The sequence below is a fragment of the Bubalus bubalis genome, chromosome 10 (assembly GCF_019923935.1).
Source record: "Bubalus bubalis isolate 160015118507 breed Murrah chromosome 10, NDDB_SH_1, whole genome shotgun sequence".
Classification (NCBI taxonomy): Eukaryota; Metazoa; Chordata; class Mammalia; order Artiodactyla; family Bovidae; genus Bubalus; species Bubalus bubalis.
The window spans coordinates 9,627,748-9,647,621 of record NC_059166.1 but is presented as its reverse complement, the minus strand read 5'-3'; the positions used below and the strand labels follow the sequence as shown (position 1 = coordinate 9,647,621).

At 42.8% G+C, this 19,874-nt stretch overlaps 1 protein-coding gene and 1 non-coding gene across 3 annotated transcripts in view; one reads left to right on the top strand and one right to left on the bottom strand.

Moving 5' to 3' along the window:
* The window catches only part of SNX9 (sorting nexin 9), an 89,077-nt gene that overhangs the window by 44,193 nt on the left and 25,010 nt on the right, over window positions 1-19,874 (top strand). The window contains exons 5-10 of one of the 2 annotated variants that reach the window (XM_025294337.1): window positions 5,345-5,437; window positions 10,871-11,036; window positions 12,964-13,111; window positions 14,352-14,436; window positions 16,437-16,562; window positions 16,680-16,797. In XM_025294337.1, coding sequence (XP_025150122.1) covers window positions 5,345-5,437; window positions 10,871-11,036; window positions 12,964-13,111; window positions 14,352-14,436; window positions 16,437-16,562; window positions 16,680-16,797 — 736 coding nt within the window. The remainder of the gene's footprint in view (window positions 1-5,344; window positions 5,438-10,870; window positions 11,037-12,963; window positions 13,112-14,351; window positions 14,437-16,436; window positions 16,563-16,679; window positions 16,798-19,874) is intronic. The other variant, XM_025294338.1, reaches the window with a different exon arrangement.
* Window positions 12,586-12,658, bottom strand: TRNAW-CCA. The gene has a single exon. It is a non-coding gene; the product is annotated as a tRNA-Trp (tRNA).

The window sequence follows — 19,874 nt, the reverse complement described above, 5'->3', positions numbered from 1 at the left end:
GACTGTCGTGTCTTTCTTTTAAATCATATTTTTAGAAAGATCTTTCTCAAAGGTTACATTCCACCTGCAGATGTTCATAAATAACTTACTTTGAGCCTGTTATTTTTTAATTTATCTGAACCCTCCTTGACTTTTGAAGCTATACTGCATTTCAGAGTAGTTAGTTCACACGTTTTTAACTTAATATGTAAAATAGCACTTCCTTTTGTTTTTCTTAAAATTCCTAATTCCGGGTTGTTGGGGCCCCTTCTGTTCTAGCTTCTCACTGAGCAGGCAGAGGTAAGTGCAGTGACTAGCGTGGTGGTGGATAACGTTCGTGCAGCAGCCCCACGACCCACCGTGACCTTTTTCTTCCTTGTCCAGAACATGAGGGAACTCCTTACCTATAAAACGCAGACTTGCCACTTGACTGTGGCATAGACTAGACTGTAAATGTCAAAGGAATACAATGCATTATTCTTTAAATGTGTTGGAACAATTTAATTTGAACAATGATAAAGCTGTTTATTTTTTTAAATACTTGGAAAAAAATATAGGCAACATTTTTTTTTTATAACCTTGGAATATAGAAGGTGTTTTTAAACACAACAGAATTTATAACAACCATAGGGTGGTACATTTAAATCAAAAGTAATATTCACCTAGGAAAAGAATCTCTAACATGCCAGAGGTACCAGGTAATTCTGTTAATAGAGAACTCTCATATATCTATAGGGAAAAGATGAACAGCTCAGAAAAAGAAACGGGCGAAGGGGGTGAACAGATTTTTTCATTGGAAAGGAAGTACAAAGAGCCAGTAAATATTGCAAAATGCTCATTTTGAAATTCTTTTTATCAAATTAGCAGAGAATTAAAGTGTTTTAACACCTAATGTGAGGAAAGGCATGTTCAGTAGGCAGTTCCGATGTGGAGCTGGTAAAGATAAACCAATGAAGCTTTCTGGAGGACAGTGTGAGAGTCTGTGTTAGTACGTGAAACGCGTCTGCTCTCTGACCCAGCACCTGCGAGCCTGCCCCTGGCTCTGCTGTTGGACAGGCGTCCAGGCAGGAGAGGGGTGTCCCCTGCAGCGCTGTTGCACAGCAGAGCCGGGAATCTGCGTCATCAGCAGGGGCTGGCCAGGGAGACTGCAGGACGGTAGGGGCTGGCCAGGAAGAGTGCAGGACGGTAGGGGCTGGCCAGGGAGAGTGCAGGACGGTAGGGGCTGGCCAGGGAGAGTGCAGGACGGTAGGGGCTGGCCAGGGAGAGTACGGGACAGCTGCCCCGCGGGAAGCCAGGGCTGCTGGTAGAAGAACGAGGGTGGCTTCAGATGTGCAGACGTGGATGATCGGGCCTTTACAAAGGCATCTCCCTACGGGTAGTGTTACCTTTCTTGAGTTTAAATATATACGCAGGACGGGGGAGTTTGATGAAAACGGTAATGATGACTGCACAGCATTGACAATGTAATCAATGCCATGAAACGGTGCGCTTAAAAATGGTTACAGTGGGACCTTTTACATTACATTTCAGCACAATAAAAAATTTAAAAATAAAATAAATATATACATACCATAAAACACAAACATGTACACACACAGACACCACAGTTGCAAACAGTGTAGAAAACTTACTGAAGGATGTTTAAGAAATGAATTAGATTGTTTTTTCTTTTTCTAGTATAGATTTTAAGGTGGATGAGGACAGCTATTACAATACCTTTAAAAAAGAATAGTTTTTAGTGGTTATTGGTGGTTTCATTATTAGTTATTTATCTGGTATTTTACAGATTCAGGAGCACTTCCTATTAGTAGCTGTGCCTCCAGAATGTATTAGCCTGCTGGTGAAAATAAATCTCAGATATCATTGCTAAACATGTGTTAATAGTTGTCCTCATGTTGGTTTTCGCCCAGTTGTTAGTGTTTAAATTGTATAATTATAAAAAGGTTCTCAGTATAGATCTTTTAAAAAACTCTTCAATCACTGAATCTTGACAGAACTTACTTTTTAGAAATTAATGAGACGTTTTTGTTTGCTTACTCCTTGGAAGGAAAGTTATGACCAACCTAGACAGCATATTAAAAAGCAGAGACATTACTTTGTCATCAGAGGTCTGTCTAGTCAAGGCTATGGTTTTTCCAGTGGTCATGTATGGATGTGAGAGTTGGACTATAAAGAAAACTGAGCACCAAAGAATTGATGCTTTTGAACTATGGTGTTGGAGAGGACTCTTGAGAGTCCCTTGGACTGCAAGGAGATCCAGCCAGTCCATCCTAAAGGAGATCAGTCCTGGGTGTTCATTGGAAGGACTGATGTTGAAGCTGAAACTCCAATACTTTGGCCACCTGATGCGAAGAGCCAACTCATTTGAAAAGACCCTGATGTTGGGAAAGATTGAGGGCAGGAGGAGAAGGGGATGACAGAGGATGAGATGGTTGGATGGCATCACCGACTTAGTGGACATGAGTTTGAGCAAACTCCGAGAGGTGGTGAAGGACAGGGAAGCTTGGTATGCTGCAGTCCATGGGGTCACAAAGAATCAGACACGACTTAGTGACTGAACAGTGAGCTATTTAAGCTTTGAGGGGGTACTTTCCAGTCAGTAGTACTTATGTGACTGGCTGCAAATAGAATTAGAATGTTGTTCTGATCTAGCCTTATTTTTAAAAGAATGTGTAAGTTTTTATATTTTTGTAGATGGCTTTTTTAAATCAGTAGAGGTTCATCTGTAGAATTCAATGATGTCCTTTTAGCAAAAAATCTATAAAGAACAAAATGGGAAATTTTACAAGTTCTATCTGTATTTTGAGCTGAAATGATTAGGCTTTTTACATAAGACAATTCTATACTTTTTGTGGGCCTTTTTGAGAAAGAGAATTAAACCTTTATCAGAAACTGATTGAAATGTTCTTGGCTTATAAAGGAATCACATTATTTGTTTACTATCCCCATTTCCTGACACAATTGGCACATGGTTATTAAACATCTGATGAATGAGAAATGTCAGATAAAGACGTTATGCCTCAATCAGGCAGATGAGTTACAAAAAGCAAACCAAAACATCATAACCTCGGCTTTCACAAACCCAGTTAATTTCTGTTCATTTTTGTTGTGTGCCCCTGGACAAAGTCTTCCTCTGGAAGTTCCTTCCTACCTTCTTTCCCTCCAAGCAGGAGACCATATATTAGGGTGTAGCAGTGTGAACAGCCGTGACAACGTAACCAGTAAGGTGTAGACGTGTATGACCGAGGCACACATGAGAATTTCCTTGTGTGTAATAAGGTGGGCCTACGAATGCTTCCAAAACCTTTCCCCCAGGATGATAATATACAAGGTGGTGAGTCCCCTGATTACTGACCCTTCTTACCTGGTAGACTTGTCAAACTGAATGACCCGTGTTGACCTGTACTGAACTTTGAGTGAGCATCCTCTGTAAGGAACCAGGTGGGCAGCGGGAGCTCTGCTTACTCGTCAGCCTCTGTTGAACCTTTCTATATATTCTTTGTACTCTTGTTCACTAGTTTGGTAGAAAGCCAACCAGAAAGCAACCATAGTGAAATATAAGTTACCTTTTTCATTAATTCTCAGACCTCGGTTATGGCCTCATAGCCGAGGTCTGACCTAGTTCAGGTGGACACAGAGAAGGGCGGGCGTCTGTCGCCTGTCTCTCCGTCTTCTCTCACAGCACTGTCAGTCTCGTGATCTGGGCAGTGAAGAGTGTTCTTCCTAGACCGTGTCTTGAAGAACAGGAAAACCAGTTGAACCAAAAGACCTGATTTCCTCTGAATCCAGAAGAACATCCTGGGAAACCAGTGAGTCAAGTCAGTCTTGCTGTGGTTTTCTAAACAGACCCTTGCCCACATTCACTGATGCCTGTTGTCAGAAGTAAGAGTTTGATTCTTATTCGTCCTGGTGGCCCAAGGATGTAGTCTAAGAAGCAAAGTACAGCTAAGTAGCAAAATATAACAAAACCAGATCCTATTATTTTTGTAGCCAGTGGTTGCAGACTAGTGGGGTTTTTGTTGTTGTTGTTGTTGTAAAAAGAAAGTTACTTAGGAAACAGTTTAATTCGTCCAGTGTAAGCTTCTTAGGGTGGGGCCAGAGCAATCAGCCTAGGGATATTTTTGCCTCTCTCTCTGAGGCAAAAGCCTTTGCGGTTCTGTACCTGATATCACACCCGAATCCTGAGGTTTTCCGTGCTGGCTGGTGAGATCCGCCCTGCCAAGAGGTTGATACTTAACCCTTCATGTGGCCGCTTCCTCGTATGTGTGTGCTGATCGGTACGCAGACTAAGACCTGGGATCCCATCCCCACCTCTTCATCCAGTCTCTGGGGCCTCTGTGCCGCTCTCTCCTCCTCACCGCTCTGCCCCAGACTCCCAGGTCTGTCTCCTCAGTTCACAGAGACCAGTGGTCTTTGTGTGGATCCCCCGTCCCTGACCTGAGGCCTGGAAAGTCTCTAGGTAGGTGTCAGGTCCCCTGTTGCCTGTTGGCCAGTGATTTGAAGACAGCTTCATATATAACGTCTCTTTTAGTTTTAAGTGGAAGCATAAACTGGATCCCAGTTACTCCATCATGATTGTCTTCTTATATTATTAGTTGATTTCCAAAACCAAATTTACTTACATTTACAAAATGGAAATCATACCACCACTTTCTTCAGAAGGACGTTATACCTGGAAAGTGCGTTCTCGAACACCATACAGATGTCAACAGTCATAACTTCCCTACTAGATGGTTGTGGAGCTGGGATTCAAAGCCTGCAAGCTGGGCTCCAAGGTGGTCCCCCTTAGCGATGCTGACTTGGCCACTGCCTAGCTCCGGGGAGCGTATCGGTTATCTCTTCTCTAGTCAACTCTGCACACCAAGGTGGCCAGCGGCTCAGGAGCTTGCAGAGCTCACGGCCTCGCGGGCTGTTCTGTGCTCTTAGCCGGTCCTGGGTAGGTTCTTTGGGGCTTTCAGGTTCCAGGAAGCTTTGCTCATCTCACATCTGGTAGCTTTGAAAGCACTAGTTCAACATCCTGACGTTTTTTAAAGCTTGGCATTGTTTTTCCTCTGGAGTTCTTTCTCTGTGACTGTATGACTCGCATGATATTTGTTCCACTCCTTCTGTGCTGCGTATAATTACTTTTAGTACTTCAGTGATACCGTGTTGTGACAACAGTCTTTAGAACATATATTAATGCACGGAGGATAACCCACTACTATGCACTAGGGGCTTTGGTTTCTGCGTGTAATGTTTGTGCATGAGTGGCATGCTGGAATTTTCTGCTGAACTTAGCCCTGCTATGCATTTGCTGTTTTTAGCTTCGGTATACTCTTTTTTTTCCCCCACCCTTCATTTACTGAGCACCTTTTTTTATTTTAAGGTGGATATTTTGGCTCAGATTGGTTGTCTTGAAAGTCTCAGCCAATCACCACCTTCTTCATCTTCTCCTTCTCCTTCTCCTTCCATAAATAAGGTAAAATTCAATTTGAAACCCTTAGAACTAATCCTTTTCCCCCAAGCAAGGTGTTGTTTCCGGTAAAGTAGCTAACTAAATAAAGGTCTTCTTGGAAACATGGCAACATAGAAAGTGGGACTTATAGGAACTGAAAGGGTAATTGGGATTTATACCTTGGAGACCTTTCAGCTAAGACTTTCAATGAGACTTGATTGATGAATTCATTCCAGGGACAGTGAAGTCTAATGAAGGATTTTTAACCATGGAGTTGACAGTCTGGATGTTTTTGATGCTGTAAGGGGGGCCAGCCCGGAAGAGAATGATGACTCAGTAGAAAGGAGAGAGAGGGAAGGCCTGGGAGCAAAGGAAAGGAGAGGCCCCTCAACACCTTAGCGGAGGAGCAGAGTGCATTATCGTGCCGCCAGGTGTCTGCAGGTGAGGGACGGAAGGGGTTCTTGGAACTGACAGCAAAGAAGTCAGGGGCCAAAGGATCATTAAACCACTTGTTCTATAGCCCAGTTCATTGCAGCTGGGGTTAGGCTTTGAGGAAAAGCAAGATCTCAGCATTCAGCACACAGAAAATGTGCCAAAACCCCCAAGAATCAAGACTTGCTTTTGAACTTTATGGCAAAACATTTCTGTCTTCTTTCTCTTTCTTATATGTATCTGAAGGAAACAAATCTTTGGCTAGAATAGAAAGTATTTTAAGTGCCTATAATCACCTATTTAAATAAAAGTTTCTCTATTAATGTGATCTGGCATTGTTTTGAAAATATAATTGATGGTCTTTTCCTCTAAAGTGTAAACTAATGGGGATTCACTCAAAGATCACCAGTCATCAGGCTTTTCTCTATATTCTAAATGGGCCCCCATGTAGTAAGATGACCTCTGCGGAGTTTGTGCTGTGTGCTAGATAAATACTCTGTGAGATGTTTTATATGCATTATGTCTTTTAATCCTTACAAAAGTCCTGTGAGGAAGTTAATGCTGTTATATCTATTCAGTAAGTATGGAAACTAAGAGAGATGGAGTAAATGGCCAAGTTCATACAGCTAGTAAGCGGTAAAGCTGGGATTCAAACCCAGATAGACAGCTCTAGAGCTTAAATTCTTAACCACTTCGCCCAGGAGAAGTTTACTTGAGTCTAATTGCTACAGTTTCATAAAGGGATTTAACATTCAGCCTGTGGGCTGTTTACTTGAGTCAAATTGCTACAGTTTCATCAAGTAAAGTGAAAGTGGCTCAGTCCTGTCCCAGCTCTTTGTGACCCCATGGACTGTACAGTCCATGGAATTCTCCAGGCCAGAATACTACTAGAGTAGGTAGCCTTTCCCTTCTCCAGGGATCTTTCCAACCCAGGATCGAACCTGAGTCTCCTGCACAATTTCATAAGGGGATTTAAAATTGAACCAGTGGGCCAGTGTGCTCATCCTTGCCCCCCCTTTACATGTATTTGTGAGATGCACAGCTTTCCTGCAGGCTTGGTGCACAGATGGAGAGTAGAGCGTGAACAAAGGGAAGGATGTGGGAAAGTCTGGGAAACTGCAGGTTGACGCGTAGAGTGAGGATCAGTGGCGACTAGTGAGGATGGGGACGTCATGGAAGGAAAAGGTAGGATTTTGATCAGTGGACTGATGAGCTTAGAATCCATCCTGTGGTCAGTGAGGTCTAGTGAAAGGTTTTGAAATAATGCAGTTGAGTTGGTCATGGGCGGGGGGGGCAGTTGTTACCATAAAGGGAGGGAAAAGAAGAGGATGAAAACCTCGCTGGGTAGAAAGAAGAAGGAGAGCTGGCAGAAAGCAGAGGAGAAGCTTGGACGGTCGTGTGACCAGGTGCCTGCAGTCGGGACAGCAGGGTTATTGTGGGTGGAGAGCGGAGGAGCCAGAGGCCAAAGTACAGGGAGGCGGGTTCAGGGGCAGGCAGACCCTGGCTTTGGGAGCTGGTTTTTCAGTACTGCTATTAGAGGAGGGGCCCTAGGGATAGAACCTGGGGAGATTTCTAGTTGGTCAGGTTTGAAAGATTTATCAGCACAAGTCAAGCTGAAACAAGATAGAAGGAATATTCCCGGGGGTGAGGGGGGTTTGGGGTTGGGGCAGGAGAGGGGGTGGGCGTGGGACAAAAGCAAACAGTGATTTGCCAACAAGGATTTCCTCACCTAGGTAGAGAACAAGATCCTGCACACGACCCAGTCATGATGCACTGATTATATATAAACAATTTATTAACGAAGTAGTTTTTCAGAGTATCATGTTATGTGTTTCAGTTTTTTAGGATACTTGCTGTGAATTTCATGTCCCATTTGTTCCTCCGTGTTGCTAGGACGCCTCTCTCTGCCGGTTTGCCAACAGTCTTGCTCTCTAGTGGGGCTGGACTTTCACTTGTCTGTTGTTCTAGATTGCAGCTCTCTGTTCCTTTTCCTTGGTGGTTTCTAGAAATGCCAGATGAATATCTGTACTTACTGTCATGTTACCATCCAGAATTGGCATACCTTTTGAAGTTTTTATTGTGAAAACAAAACCTCCTGGTTTAGATTCTGGAGAGCACAGAGTATCTGTTCCCCTACCCCCACCCCTGAAGAAAGCTGTGGAGGAAGGGATTCTCCTAACTGCGGTGTGACTGGCCAGCTCTCAGCACAACAGCCTTCTTTTCCAGAATCCACTAGAGTGGCTTGAGAGGAGCTCCTTGTCAGCCGTGTATTTGAGAAATTGACAGTCATATGGATGAAATGTCTTTCTTCTGTTAATATTTGACATTGAGCAAAATCATTAGTAACGTCATCTTTTTTCTTGAAGGTACAAGAGATATTAGAATGCAGTCACATTTCCTTTGTAAAACGTGTGCTCTGTTGTTGACGCTTCTGGTTAGGTGGCTGGCATTATCCCCCCATATGTCAATTGGTAAAGAGTGAGAAAAAACCCAACCACGGTGGCATTCTAAAACATTAGAGAGGCATATGAGGCCATTTGGGTAATTCTCTCTCTCTCTAATATCAGGTTTGTTTCATTTTGTTTTGTTTATGTGAGAAGGAAGACTGCTATTCCATGTCATTGAATTAATAGATTTTAGCGTTGAAAAAAAAATTTTAAGGCACTATTTGTTTTCCCTAAATTTATCTACAAATTTAAGGTTCAAATGAAATCACATTTTTTAAACTTTACACGTTGTTGTTGTTGTTATTGTTTAGTCACAAAGTCGTGTCCAACATTTTTGCAGCCCCACAGACTATAGCCCACCAGGCTCCTCTGTCCATGGGATTCTCCAGGCAAGAATACTGGAGTGGGTTGCCATTTCCTTCTCCAGGGGATCTTCCTGACCCAGGGATCAAACCTGCATCTCCTGCATTGATGGGTGGAGTCTTTACCACTGACATACTAATCCTAAAACTGAAGGTTGTTTTAGTTTTAAAAACAGATGCTGAAGTTCACTGTAAAAATAATAAAAGATGTTATGGTAAAGTACAAACTTTACCATATGGCATTCTGTCTAGTGGGCTCCAAAGTAGTTTGGTATTAGAGGAATAGATTATAGGAAAGAGTCCCAGAAATAGTCCCAAGTCCAGGGTATGGTAAAGGTAAATTTCAAATCAGTGGGGAGACAATGGATTATTCATTAAATGATGTTAGGGCAACAGATGGCTACAGGAAAAAAATTAAGCTGGATTCCTATATTATTTCTTATACCGAAGTCAGTTCCATACAGGTTGAAGGTTTAAAATTTAAAAATCTAGGATGAACCTAGAGCCCATTATACAGAGTGAAATAAGTCAGAGAAAAACAAATGTCGTATACTAATGCATATGTACGGACTCTAGAAAAATGGTACTGATGATCCAATTTGCAGGACACCAGTGGAGACACAGACATAGAGAACAGATTTGTGGACTTAATGGGGGAAGGAGGGGGTGGGAAAGAAGCAGAGAGTAGCATGGAAACTACCATATGTAAAATAGATCACCAGTGGGAATTTATTGTATGACTCAGAGCTCAAACTGGGGCTCTGGGACAACCTAGAGAGGTGGGGAAGGAGGTTCAAGAGGGAGGGGACATGTGTATACCTATGGCTGACTCATGTTGATGTGTGGCAGAAGCCAACACAATGTTGTAAAGCAATTATCCTTCAATTAAAAGTAAATAAATTATTTTAAAAATCAAGGAAACAACAAAAAAACACTGGTTGCCTCTGGTTCCTCTTACTGCAGTATTCCTTGAAATACGGTGCCATGTATTGCCCATTCGAAAATTTTATTTATAACATTAATGAACTATAAAATTATGCAAAAGAATAATGGTAGAAAATATTTTTAAAATAACTTGGCATGATAGCCCCATTTTATGCAAGACGCCACCCCTTGGCATGTAGTAGGAGTGTAGGGAAGTGACTATATGATCTCTTTCTAAAGCAGTTTGACAAAATCTTATCAATTTTATTAATAAATGCACACTTTCATTACCCAGTAATTTTCTTCCGGGAATTTCACATAGATCTATTGGATATGTGAGGAAAGATGTATAAGGATGTACACTGCAGCGTTATTAGCAGTAGCAAAACACTGCAAACAAGTTAAGTGAGCATCAGCACATGCTGTTTAGATGATGGGAAACAAATACAAAGGAATTCTGTGGAGTCACGTAAAAGAATGTCATCGTCCACGTGCTGTGTATTAATACCTAGGAGAATGTTTCAGGCTATGGAAAAACAAGAGAGAAGTGCAGAGCAGAAAGTGTAATTGGGGCTCACTTAGAACGTGTTTAAAGCAAAAAGAATCTCACTGCATGGCATGTGTGAGTAAGTATGTACAAAGGACTTTGTTAGGAGTCGTCGTCTCTGAGAGAATGCCTGGCATCTTAAGGTGGTAGGAATGCTTTTATATTTCATATCCTTTTATTCTCTTGATTTTTTTTTTAAACTGGGAACATAATAACTTTTGAAATAAAAATTAAAACAGTTAAAAATACAACTGATTACTATCAAGTGGTTAAGGTCAATAAAGCATATTATTAGCATATATAAGCTCAAAAACATATTAAGTGGGGGAAAAAAGCATGCAAAGAGATACAGACGGCACAGTGTTGTTCAGGTCAGCTTTGAAAATAGAAAATAGTTGTTATTTATGAATATGTCACATATTCTATTACACAGTGGGAGTGTCAGAACATGCATGAGAACGAGAGAGCAGGTTCAGAAAAGCCGTTACTTGGGGGAAAGGGAAAAAAGAGAGTTTCTCTGTTAACAGTTGTAAAGTTCCTGAGCAAACACGGCAAATGCTAGCAGTAAAATTCGATTGATGCTGCTTTTTGTGCTTGCCTACATGTTTCTAAAATGTTATTTTTTAAATTATTTTACATTTCTATCAGTTTTTTTCAGCACCCCTATTCAGTTGCTTCCTACTGAATTGAGTAGGACTTTCTAGAAGTCACAAATATCCTCTCCTTTTTTTACCCCTAACAACAGGTCAGCAGTGGCAGTGACCCCTGGTCAGCCTGGAATGCTTCCAAACCTGCAAACTGGGAAAGCTCGGATGGCTGGGGAGCCAAGCCGGAGGGGGCCGCAGCCCAGAGAAGCGCTGCCAACAACTGGGACTCGGCCTTTGGCCATCCCCAGGCCTACCAAGGACCAGGTGAGGTGGGGGGCCACCCTTAGAGGGCATCCCAGGACCAGGTGAGGGGGAGGGGCACCCTTAGAGGGCATCCCGGTCGAAGGGGTTTAATCACGGGAACTGTGGTCTCACTCAGTAATGGCAAACTGACTCTTCTGAATCTGAATGAGGTAATTACACTCTTTAGTCCACTCTCAGCTCCCTGTCAAGGAGAACCTTGTCAGCATGCAAACGCTTGCAGGGACCAGGTTCATAAAGTGAAGCAAGAGAGCGACCCTTTGGGGCTGCCAGAGGACGGAAGTGGGCAGCAGGTTGATGCGCCACAGGAGGACTGAGCTGGTGTTCCTCCAGAGAGGCTGGAAATCTCGATTTTTTTGTCAACTTCCCACTTTAAAATCCTCGCTATTAACACACATTTGTTTTTAAATCTTGGACGAAAAAAAAATATGCACATGGATTGACTGTGGTTTATCACCTGCCAGTTTATGACCTCTGACTTAGCTGTTCTATCATTTCCTGAACTCCCTGTTTGACTCCCCGGTGCTTAATGGAAACACTGAGGCAAAGGAAGATTTTCTAAAAGGAGAAACAGTTAAGGAATTAAGAAAGGTTATTTATGTCTGTTCTGAAATTAAGAGACCCACCCATTGTTTTGTAATGACCCCTGTCTGAGCTCATTATGCCCAGAACTGAGTGTGCTGAATGGCAGGGGGCGTGGGTCGGGAGCCTTGAAGGGCGCAGGTGCTGCTCTCTGGCTCCCACCTGGCCCAGGAGTCGGGGGTTGGGTTCAGACCAGACTGCTGACATCACTTCTGCAGTGACGTGGTATTGCTGGAATCCTGGCCCAGATCTTTCTGATACCTTCTAGTCTTTTCTTTTTCCTTTTGACATTTGTCTCTGGGCTTATCGTGGTGCCACTCTCAGGGAGGAGACCCCAGGGCACTTTCCTGCCTAATGCTGAAGGGACACCTTGGGCCTTCAGAGGTGGGAGACGGAGGCAGAGAACAGTGGCAGAGGGCGGGTGGGCGGGAGGAAAGCTGGCAGCACCCCATCTGACACGGAGAGGATCACTAGAATGTTAGGCTCCCAACGCTGGTTTAGTCATGACTTGTCCCTTCTCCTCCACCGCCTCGTCCTTCTCTGGCCTGCGTTATTATTCGTTACGCAATTCCTTTTCAAAGATCTGTCACCCTTTTGTCCTCCCCAGTCTCTTGGCTTAAAGGGTATTTGACCTGTTTATTTGCAAGTTTATAAAGCTAGGTTTATCAATGTGTAAGTGGCCCAGGGGTAAAGAGTCCACCTGCCAATGCAGGAAACACAGGAAACATGGATTAGATCCCTGGGTTGGGAAGATCCCCTGGAGAATGGAAGGGCTACCTACCCCAGTATTCTTGGCTAGAGAATTCCATGGACAGAGGAGCCTGGCGGGCTACAGTCCATGGGGTTGCAGAGAGCCAGACATGACTAAGAGCAGGACAGCACAGCCAGGCCTCTAGCAGACCTTACCTGTGCACCAACGAGGGTTTGCTTGGCATCTTTTGGCCGCACTGCATGGCATGTGGGGTCTTTGTTCCCTGACCAGGGATTGAACCTGAGCCCCCTGCATTGGAAGCATGGAGTCTTAACCACTGGACCACCAGGGAAGGCCCTCCAGAGTGTTTTTATCATTGACATTTATCTGAAGTTACTTGGGCCAACAGCCCTCTTTAAGTTGTTTCTGACTTGTCTTTTGTGCCAAAAGGCAGAATCCTCAAGACTCAAAACTGTAACTCACAAGCGTAACAACAGAGCCTGTATTCTTCACATCTTTATTGTAATCCTGACCATGTACCCTTTTCTTCTTCTTTAAAAAACTGGTTAAGCCAGTTGGTAGCTGTTACCAGAAGATTAAGTCATCCCGTCTTTATTTGGTCTCTCTTTACCAAAAATCTTCTGTTCTCACCTCCAGCAACTGGTGATGACGATGACTGGGACGAAGACTGGGATGAGCCCAAGTCATCTCCCTACTTCAAGGATCCAGAGTCGGCAGAAGCAGGAGGTGCTCAGCGAGGAAACAGCCGGGCCAGCAGCTCTTCCATGAAGCTGCCACTTAACAAGTAGGTGTAAGAGCTGGGGGAATGGGGCTCCCGTATGAGAGGCTGTGATGAGACAGAGAGGCTGTTTCTCTTTCCAGTGATCACAAAGTTTGGGGCGTGATTTGATCGTGTCTATTTTTTTTATTTGGCTCTTAGCTTGAAAGCTTTTTTTTTTTTTTAAGTGAAATATATGTTCCATTTAATAATCTGCCAAATACTCTTTTTTACCTTTATCAACTCATGACATTGTTTCATTGTTGATGTCACAGGAAGGCTAAAAATAATAATGATAACTTTCTTTTAAATGTTTTACCGCGTATTGATCTATTACCATGACCAGGCTTTGTGCAGAGCAGTTTGTGTGTTTTCTCTCATGGTGCTCTCACACCCCTTTGTGGTACATATGATCTCTTTTACTCTCGGAGAAACTGAAGCCCAGGGAGGTGAAGGAAACGATATGGGCCCCTGTGAGCGTCACATTGGCCTTTAGCTTGCTTTAGGATTGAAATCAGACGTAATATGGCTGGTTTTTGTAGAAATAAGATTTCTTTTCCTATTTTAGGTGTTTTGCTTTCTGAACATTTTTACCCTGTTTATTTAAAAAAAAAAAATTCTAAAACTCAATCTTGTCTTCTTTAGAAGTTGCGCTTTGGGTGGGTATATATTGATTCCACCTTTTCTTCCATTTTAGAACTTTGCTTTGGGTGTAGATTTGATTTCTGGAAATAGCCAAGTTTATTATGTTTGAAGTCTCTAAGAAGACAGGTTCCAAAGACAATTTCCGAAGAAAATGGCACAAGTCCTTATGAACAGTGGCAGTTTCTTCAGGGTAATGGTGGCCTCCTGAGGGAGAATGTGCACAAGTGCTTTAATTGGGATGTAAGATGCTAGCGTGTGGCCTTCGCTCCATGGAGCCATCTATACCGATCCGCTCAGTACTTTCTGTCTGCCTCTGTACCTGGGAGACAGTCTCTAGTCTGCCCTTCGGTCTCCGTGTGGTAATAGAGTGTCTCAGAGCACCCATAAATACCACACCTTCTGGAGTCAAACTGTCCTCTTACCAGATAAAGTTTAATTAAATGACTAATTGGCTGTTGAACAATCTGATTACGTCAGGTTTCATTTACCTTAGTTTCCTAGTTCCAGTACATCTGAAAGACAGAACAAGTTCAAACTGTTGTATTAAGTAAATGTGGATGAGAGCTATAGAATTCTTACAAGGAAAAGGGTAAGACTCACGAACGTTTGTCCTCATGATTAGATTTCCTGGATTTGCAAAACCTGGGATGGAACAGTATTTGTTGGCCAAGCAACTGGCAAAACCCAAAGAGAAAATTCCGATCATTGTAAGTTTATTTATTTTTTGCTTTGTTTCTAATTAAGCTCTTGCATAGTATCTTAAAGAAGGTTATTAGTCATTTAGAAAGTATTCTTAAACACATTTAATGCTCCAGGTAAGTAACTGATAGTATACTAAAAGTATAAAAAATAGCATAAATTAATGCCCATTACTGTCTAGGCATTCTTTATTTTTACCTTTTCAAACTACCAGTAATTGAACAAATACCCATAGTATATATGTGTTTTGTATAATATTTCTTTTTCTGAAGTATCTTGAAGTTACCTTTTACATGCTGTTTTTCTACTAGCCAAACATATTTAGATAATAAACTCAATTCAGATATTTAGGTTTCTACCTTGGCAGAGTACATGCATGTTATCAGAATAAGTTCCCTTTTCCTCTGTGTTGGTAATAGTTTTCTCTCATTAAATCAATTGTCCAGTTCATGGTAAGGAGCTAGCAAATGAAAGCTGGCAGTTAGTGACACCGTTCAGAATACCCGTCTTTGAAAGGCTTGCTCATAAGATGACACAGGCTCTGTGGTTTCACCCACATGTTGACTGTGGATAGATTTTCTAAGTGTTACCTAGCTGTATATGTCCAGATAAAATTTTAGAAAAGAACTGTAGCTATCTTCTGACTCTGTTGATTTAGTCATGTAACTGTAAGTTGCGAATAGGGCAGGAGGACAAGGGGCCTTGAATGTAATCACCATGGACTCAACTAAGGAGGAAATAATTTAGTCTTATTCTATAATCTTTGGATCCTAGGAGACTCAATAATATTGCAAGAATGACACTATTTTTTATATTACCTGTTCCTACTTCTTTGGAATGCTTGAAATCCTGGAAAACTCCAGAGAGAATGGCTGTGACAAGAGCCCTTTAATCCTTCTTCCCTGAATGCAAACTTGGAGTGATTATCTTCTGAATGGTTAGGTTAAAGATTTTTTTTTTCTTCAGATGTTTTTGTAAATACTGAACATGTATCCTGTTCTTTTTATTAAATTTAAAAATTCCACAGAATCAAGAGCCCATGGCCCCCCTGCCCCTGAGATTCTCGTAAGCATGGGACTTTGTCATAAGCGTGAGAGTGTTGGAACAGAGCCAAAGGACCCCGGCATTTGAGTTGTCCCACATATTTTAGGCAGGCCTGCCTGTGTGGGCTTCTTGTGTGGAAAAGGACGTGAGGAAAGCCATAGAGGCTTCAGAAAACCAAGAAAAAGGAGAGACCTGGTCCTTTGGTTTCAAGGTGTAGCATCCCTACCCACTAGTAAAGTAATGACCTCATGGATGTTGGGCCCTGGTTGGTCAGAGTCTCCTCTCTTGGGCCCCGTCACTGAGGGAAGTTCCCCAAAGCTCCTCTCAAAGGTTCCTGCCCTGCAGCTTCAGGAGGGTTTTCTGGACCTGGGTCCCTCTTGGAGAATCATAATATTAAGCACTTGTTGTCAGAGACCTTTAGTCCCTTATTAAAGCTCTCTAGGTCCCAGTCACCGTCCTGTCCTAGTAGCCTCTGAACTTTCATACCTCACCTCACTTTTTCCTCCTCTCACCTTGGAAAAGAATTAGGGCATACAGAAGATGAGAGTAAGTGTTGAGGGAGTTTGATGGCAGTTTGGCATTGCTGAGACAGCCAAGTGTGTCGTTTTATTTTTCACAGAGCTATTAGTCTGCAGTAGATTTGAAATTTTTAAAAGCTAGCCCTTCATTACATAAAACTGGGACAGCTGGACTGGAGAGAGATTGTGTCCTGCCCAGCATCCTCTCGAGGAAAGGAAGCTCGGCCCCTCTCTGTGGCCTAAGATGCCCACACGGGAGCAGAAGTGCCTCTCGATTAAGTGTTTTTCAAATAGAACCTTAGTAAGAACAGAGAGCATTTATGTAGATAATTTCTCAAAGAAGAGCAAGAATGACTCTTCTAAGGACTTCCAGCCCTAAAAAGAATCACTTGATGATTTATATCAATTGTGTTAACTGATTTTCCACCTCTCCCTGCAATGTGTAGGTTGGAGATTATGGCCCGATGTGGGTTTACCCTTCCTCTACGTTTGACTGTGTGGTAGCAGATCCCAGGAAAGGCTCCAAAATGTATGGTTTGAAGAGCTACATTGAGTATCAGTTAACCCCTACCGTAAGTATCTAAGTTATCGAAACAGAACCGTGCTTACATCACTAGGAACGGCTTGCTTTTTTCTTCATTTTCTGTAGTTGATATTGGTAACTTTTTTTCTCTTTCCTTCTCTTGCAGAACACTAATCGATCAGTAAACCACAGGTATAAACACTTTGACTGGTTATATGAGCGTCTGCTGGTTAAGTTTGGGTCAGCCATTCCAATCCCATCTCTTCCTGATAAGCAAGTCACAGGTGAGTGTGTGTGTGACAGAACTCAAGACAACAAGTGAAAAGACTCCAGTGAGAGTATTCTAACGAAAATCAGAAATGGCACTTTCCATCCTCTAGTGGAGTGAGATGCGGGAGCTGGAAACAGCAGCTAACTGCAGCCATAAATACATATATAGATACACACACACGTAGTTCACATATTTGGAAATTGCCTAAACACCTAACAAAAAGGTTTCATAAATTTTTCTGTCAAGAGTCCCTACGCACATGTGTATCTTGAATCCTGACAAAGTCACTGTGTCTTTGCTGCTACACCTTTTCCAGTCCCTGTGTCTTTATTGCTCACCCTTTCCTATAAGAGAAATACATGCCTTTTTTATATGTGAAAAATGACACCTGGGAAAAACAGGTATAATTCTAATTAGAAAAACAGAATACTTCTAATAGTCTAAGGTAGAAATTAAAATGTATGACCCAAATAATGTAAACACATTACATACCCCAGCTGTCATTTTCATTGACGGTGCTGTGCTCAGTCCTGTCGGACTCTTTGGAACCCCGTGGACTGTAGCCTGCCAGACTCCTCTGTCCATGGGGTTTCCCAGGCAATAATACTGGAGCAGATTACCATTTCCTCCTCCAGGGGATCTTCCCAATCCAGGGATCAAACCCATGTCTGTTGCATCGCCTGCATTGGCAGACGGGTTCTTTTAACACCACGCTACCTGGGAAGCCCCTGTCATTTTCATCACAAGTCTGTAAACACCAGATGTAGATGCCACAGAGCTTCTAAGTGTTAATGTAGGAATTTACCAAGTTCTCTACTCAGTTAGTTTGGTGACTACTAATATTTAAATATTTTTATTTATCATTAATAATCACCCTGTCCCTTTTCTTAATTTATTTACATGTCATTCCCACCCCCACCCCCAAGTAATCTCCTAGTAAATAATCCACAGTGCTACCAGAGCTCCTCATAAATGTGCAGTCAGAGAGTGTTTTTCCTATGTCTGTTTTGAGAATGATCAGTGATTTTTTTTTTAACCCTTTCGCCTAATCTATAAACTGGAATGTTAGTACTTAGGAGTCAGTGTGTTTGTCTTGGAATAAAAGTTTGTAAAGAAGCTGAACTTCATGTAGAGATTAGAGTCTCCATGTCTAGTTAGAAAATATTGCAATACATGAAGCTCTTAAACAGAGAGAGAAGGATCAAAGATGAGAGTAAGACTTGAAAGCTGGGAGCTGGAACGGTGCAGGAGGAACGGACAGGCTCAACTGGGCCCGTGAGGAGCGTGGAGGGGGAGCCGGGCCCGAGAGGTCTGGGGGGCTGGAGAGGATTCGGTCCTCACTCAGCAGGAGTGAGATAAAGAGACGAGAGAGGGGCTGGGGGCTGCCCCAGCCTGGGCAGGGCCCACTCAGGTGGCCCAGCCTGCAGGGAGGTTGGTCCTGATGTGCCAGGCGTCACGTGTGCCCTGGCCCCTCACGCACGGGTGCTCTCAGCTCAGACATGCACAGGTGCTGCTCAGAAGTGCTGAGAAGGGATGTGATGTGATTCCAGAGCTCACACCGTGCGATGAGGACTAATCCTCAGAACCGGTGACGCAGGGTAAGGGAGTTATTCTTCTTAAGCGTGGCTTTGTGCTTTGCTTTGTGCAGTGTGTATGCATCTCCGAAATGTTTGAAGAGATGAAACCGTTTTTAAGAAATTTTTTAAATTTTGATTTGGCGGGGGGGAAACTTTTCAAAATTTTCACATTGTCCTAGCAGAAAGGAGGAGTGGGCCTGCATTGCCCTCCCGGGGGTGACACCCAGGCAGCCCCTCAAGGAGCCCAGGTGGCAGGTTGGGTGCGTGGCTGCTTCCTCCCACTCAGACGTGTCACCCACCCCAGTCCTGCGCCCACTGCGTATCCTCACTGTCCCTCCTTTCTGTCATCCATATTGTTTTAATCATAGCTCTCTTTCTAAAAATTTAGATTTCTTTCCATGAAAACTTGAGTTCTGCCTTTCTCCACATTTTCAAGTTTGAATTTTAAACTCTCCTTTATCAGCTTGGTTAGCATAATATGTTCTCCATGATGTTGAAATAAATGGATTAATGAGCTATCTTAGACTTGTGGGGGTTTCTCTTATTTTTTTCGGTTTTAATACACTGTTTATTTGGAATCAGATAACCGATGGCCTACCCTAAAGCATCATGGAGTCATGGTTCTCCCATAGTAAGGTTCTTTTTTTAAAAAAAAAAAAAAAAAAAAGTCAGGCCTGAAGCCAGGGGATGTCAGAGAAAAGCACAGAAGCAACAGCCCCTCAGTCCGAAGAAAGTTGGGCTTTGATTCCCTGACTGGGCCGCATGCCGAGGAAACCAGGCGGCACAGAGCCGCTCTGTTTCCCCCTTCTCTTGTTTGCGTCGTGCCCGAGATGCCCACAGCATCATTATTGTATGAACGCCCTTCCCTTAAATCCTGGAGAGGAGAAAAAGGAATACCAAGTAGATGATGTCATGACGTTTCTGTGCACTCGATAATCCGTCCATGGAAAGCTTAGAGCTGAGATTTTTCTAATTTGTTTATGGATTTTATTCTTTACGGAATAACATTGAATTAATCTGGTTTTATTTCTGGGGGTCAAACTGGTATATTAACATACTTCATGAAAACCTAGGTCAGGGTCATAGGAAATGGGCAGATGGAAATCCCTTCTCTCCTTTTTCTTAATTCTCTGGAACCTGATAAGCCTGTCCTCACAAGAACAAGATAATATCTGAAGTCACAGTTTGTAAATAGACCAATTGTGTCAGAAAAAAATTTTAGGAGAACTAAGAATGACTGTTTAATTAATTCTAACCAATGAGTAGGTTATAAACTCTTGTATAGTTGACTTGCTCATAACACGGAAATCAGTATAGCCCTTAGGTCTGTGCTGACTTCCAGGGTGTCTTCTGTCTGTGAGGTGGGTCACCGTCTGCACAGTGTCCAAGGTTCTGCAGTACTTATTAGTCTCTGCTCCTAGTACGTGCAGAATTTGAAGTGTTTTAATATACAGGAGGGGGGTCTAGTTTTGTAGTCTTCAGTTTAACATCTAGGTCTAGGGTTTATTTTGAG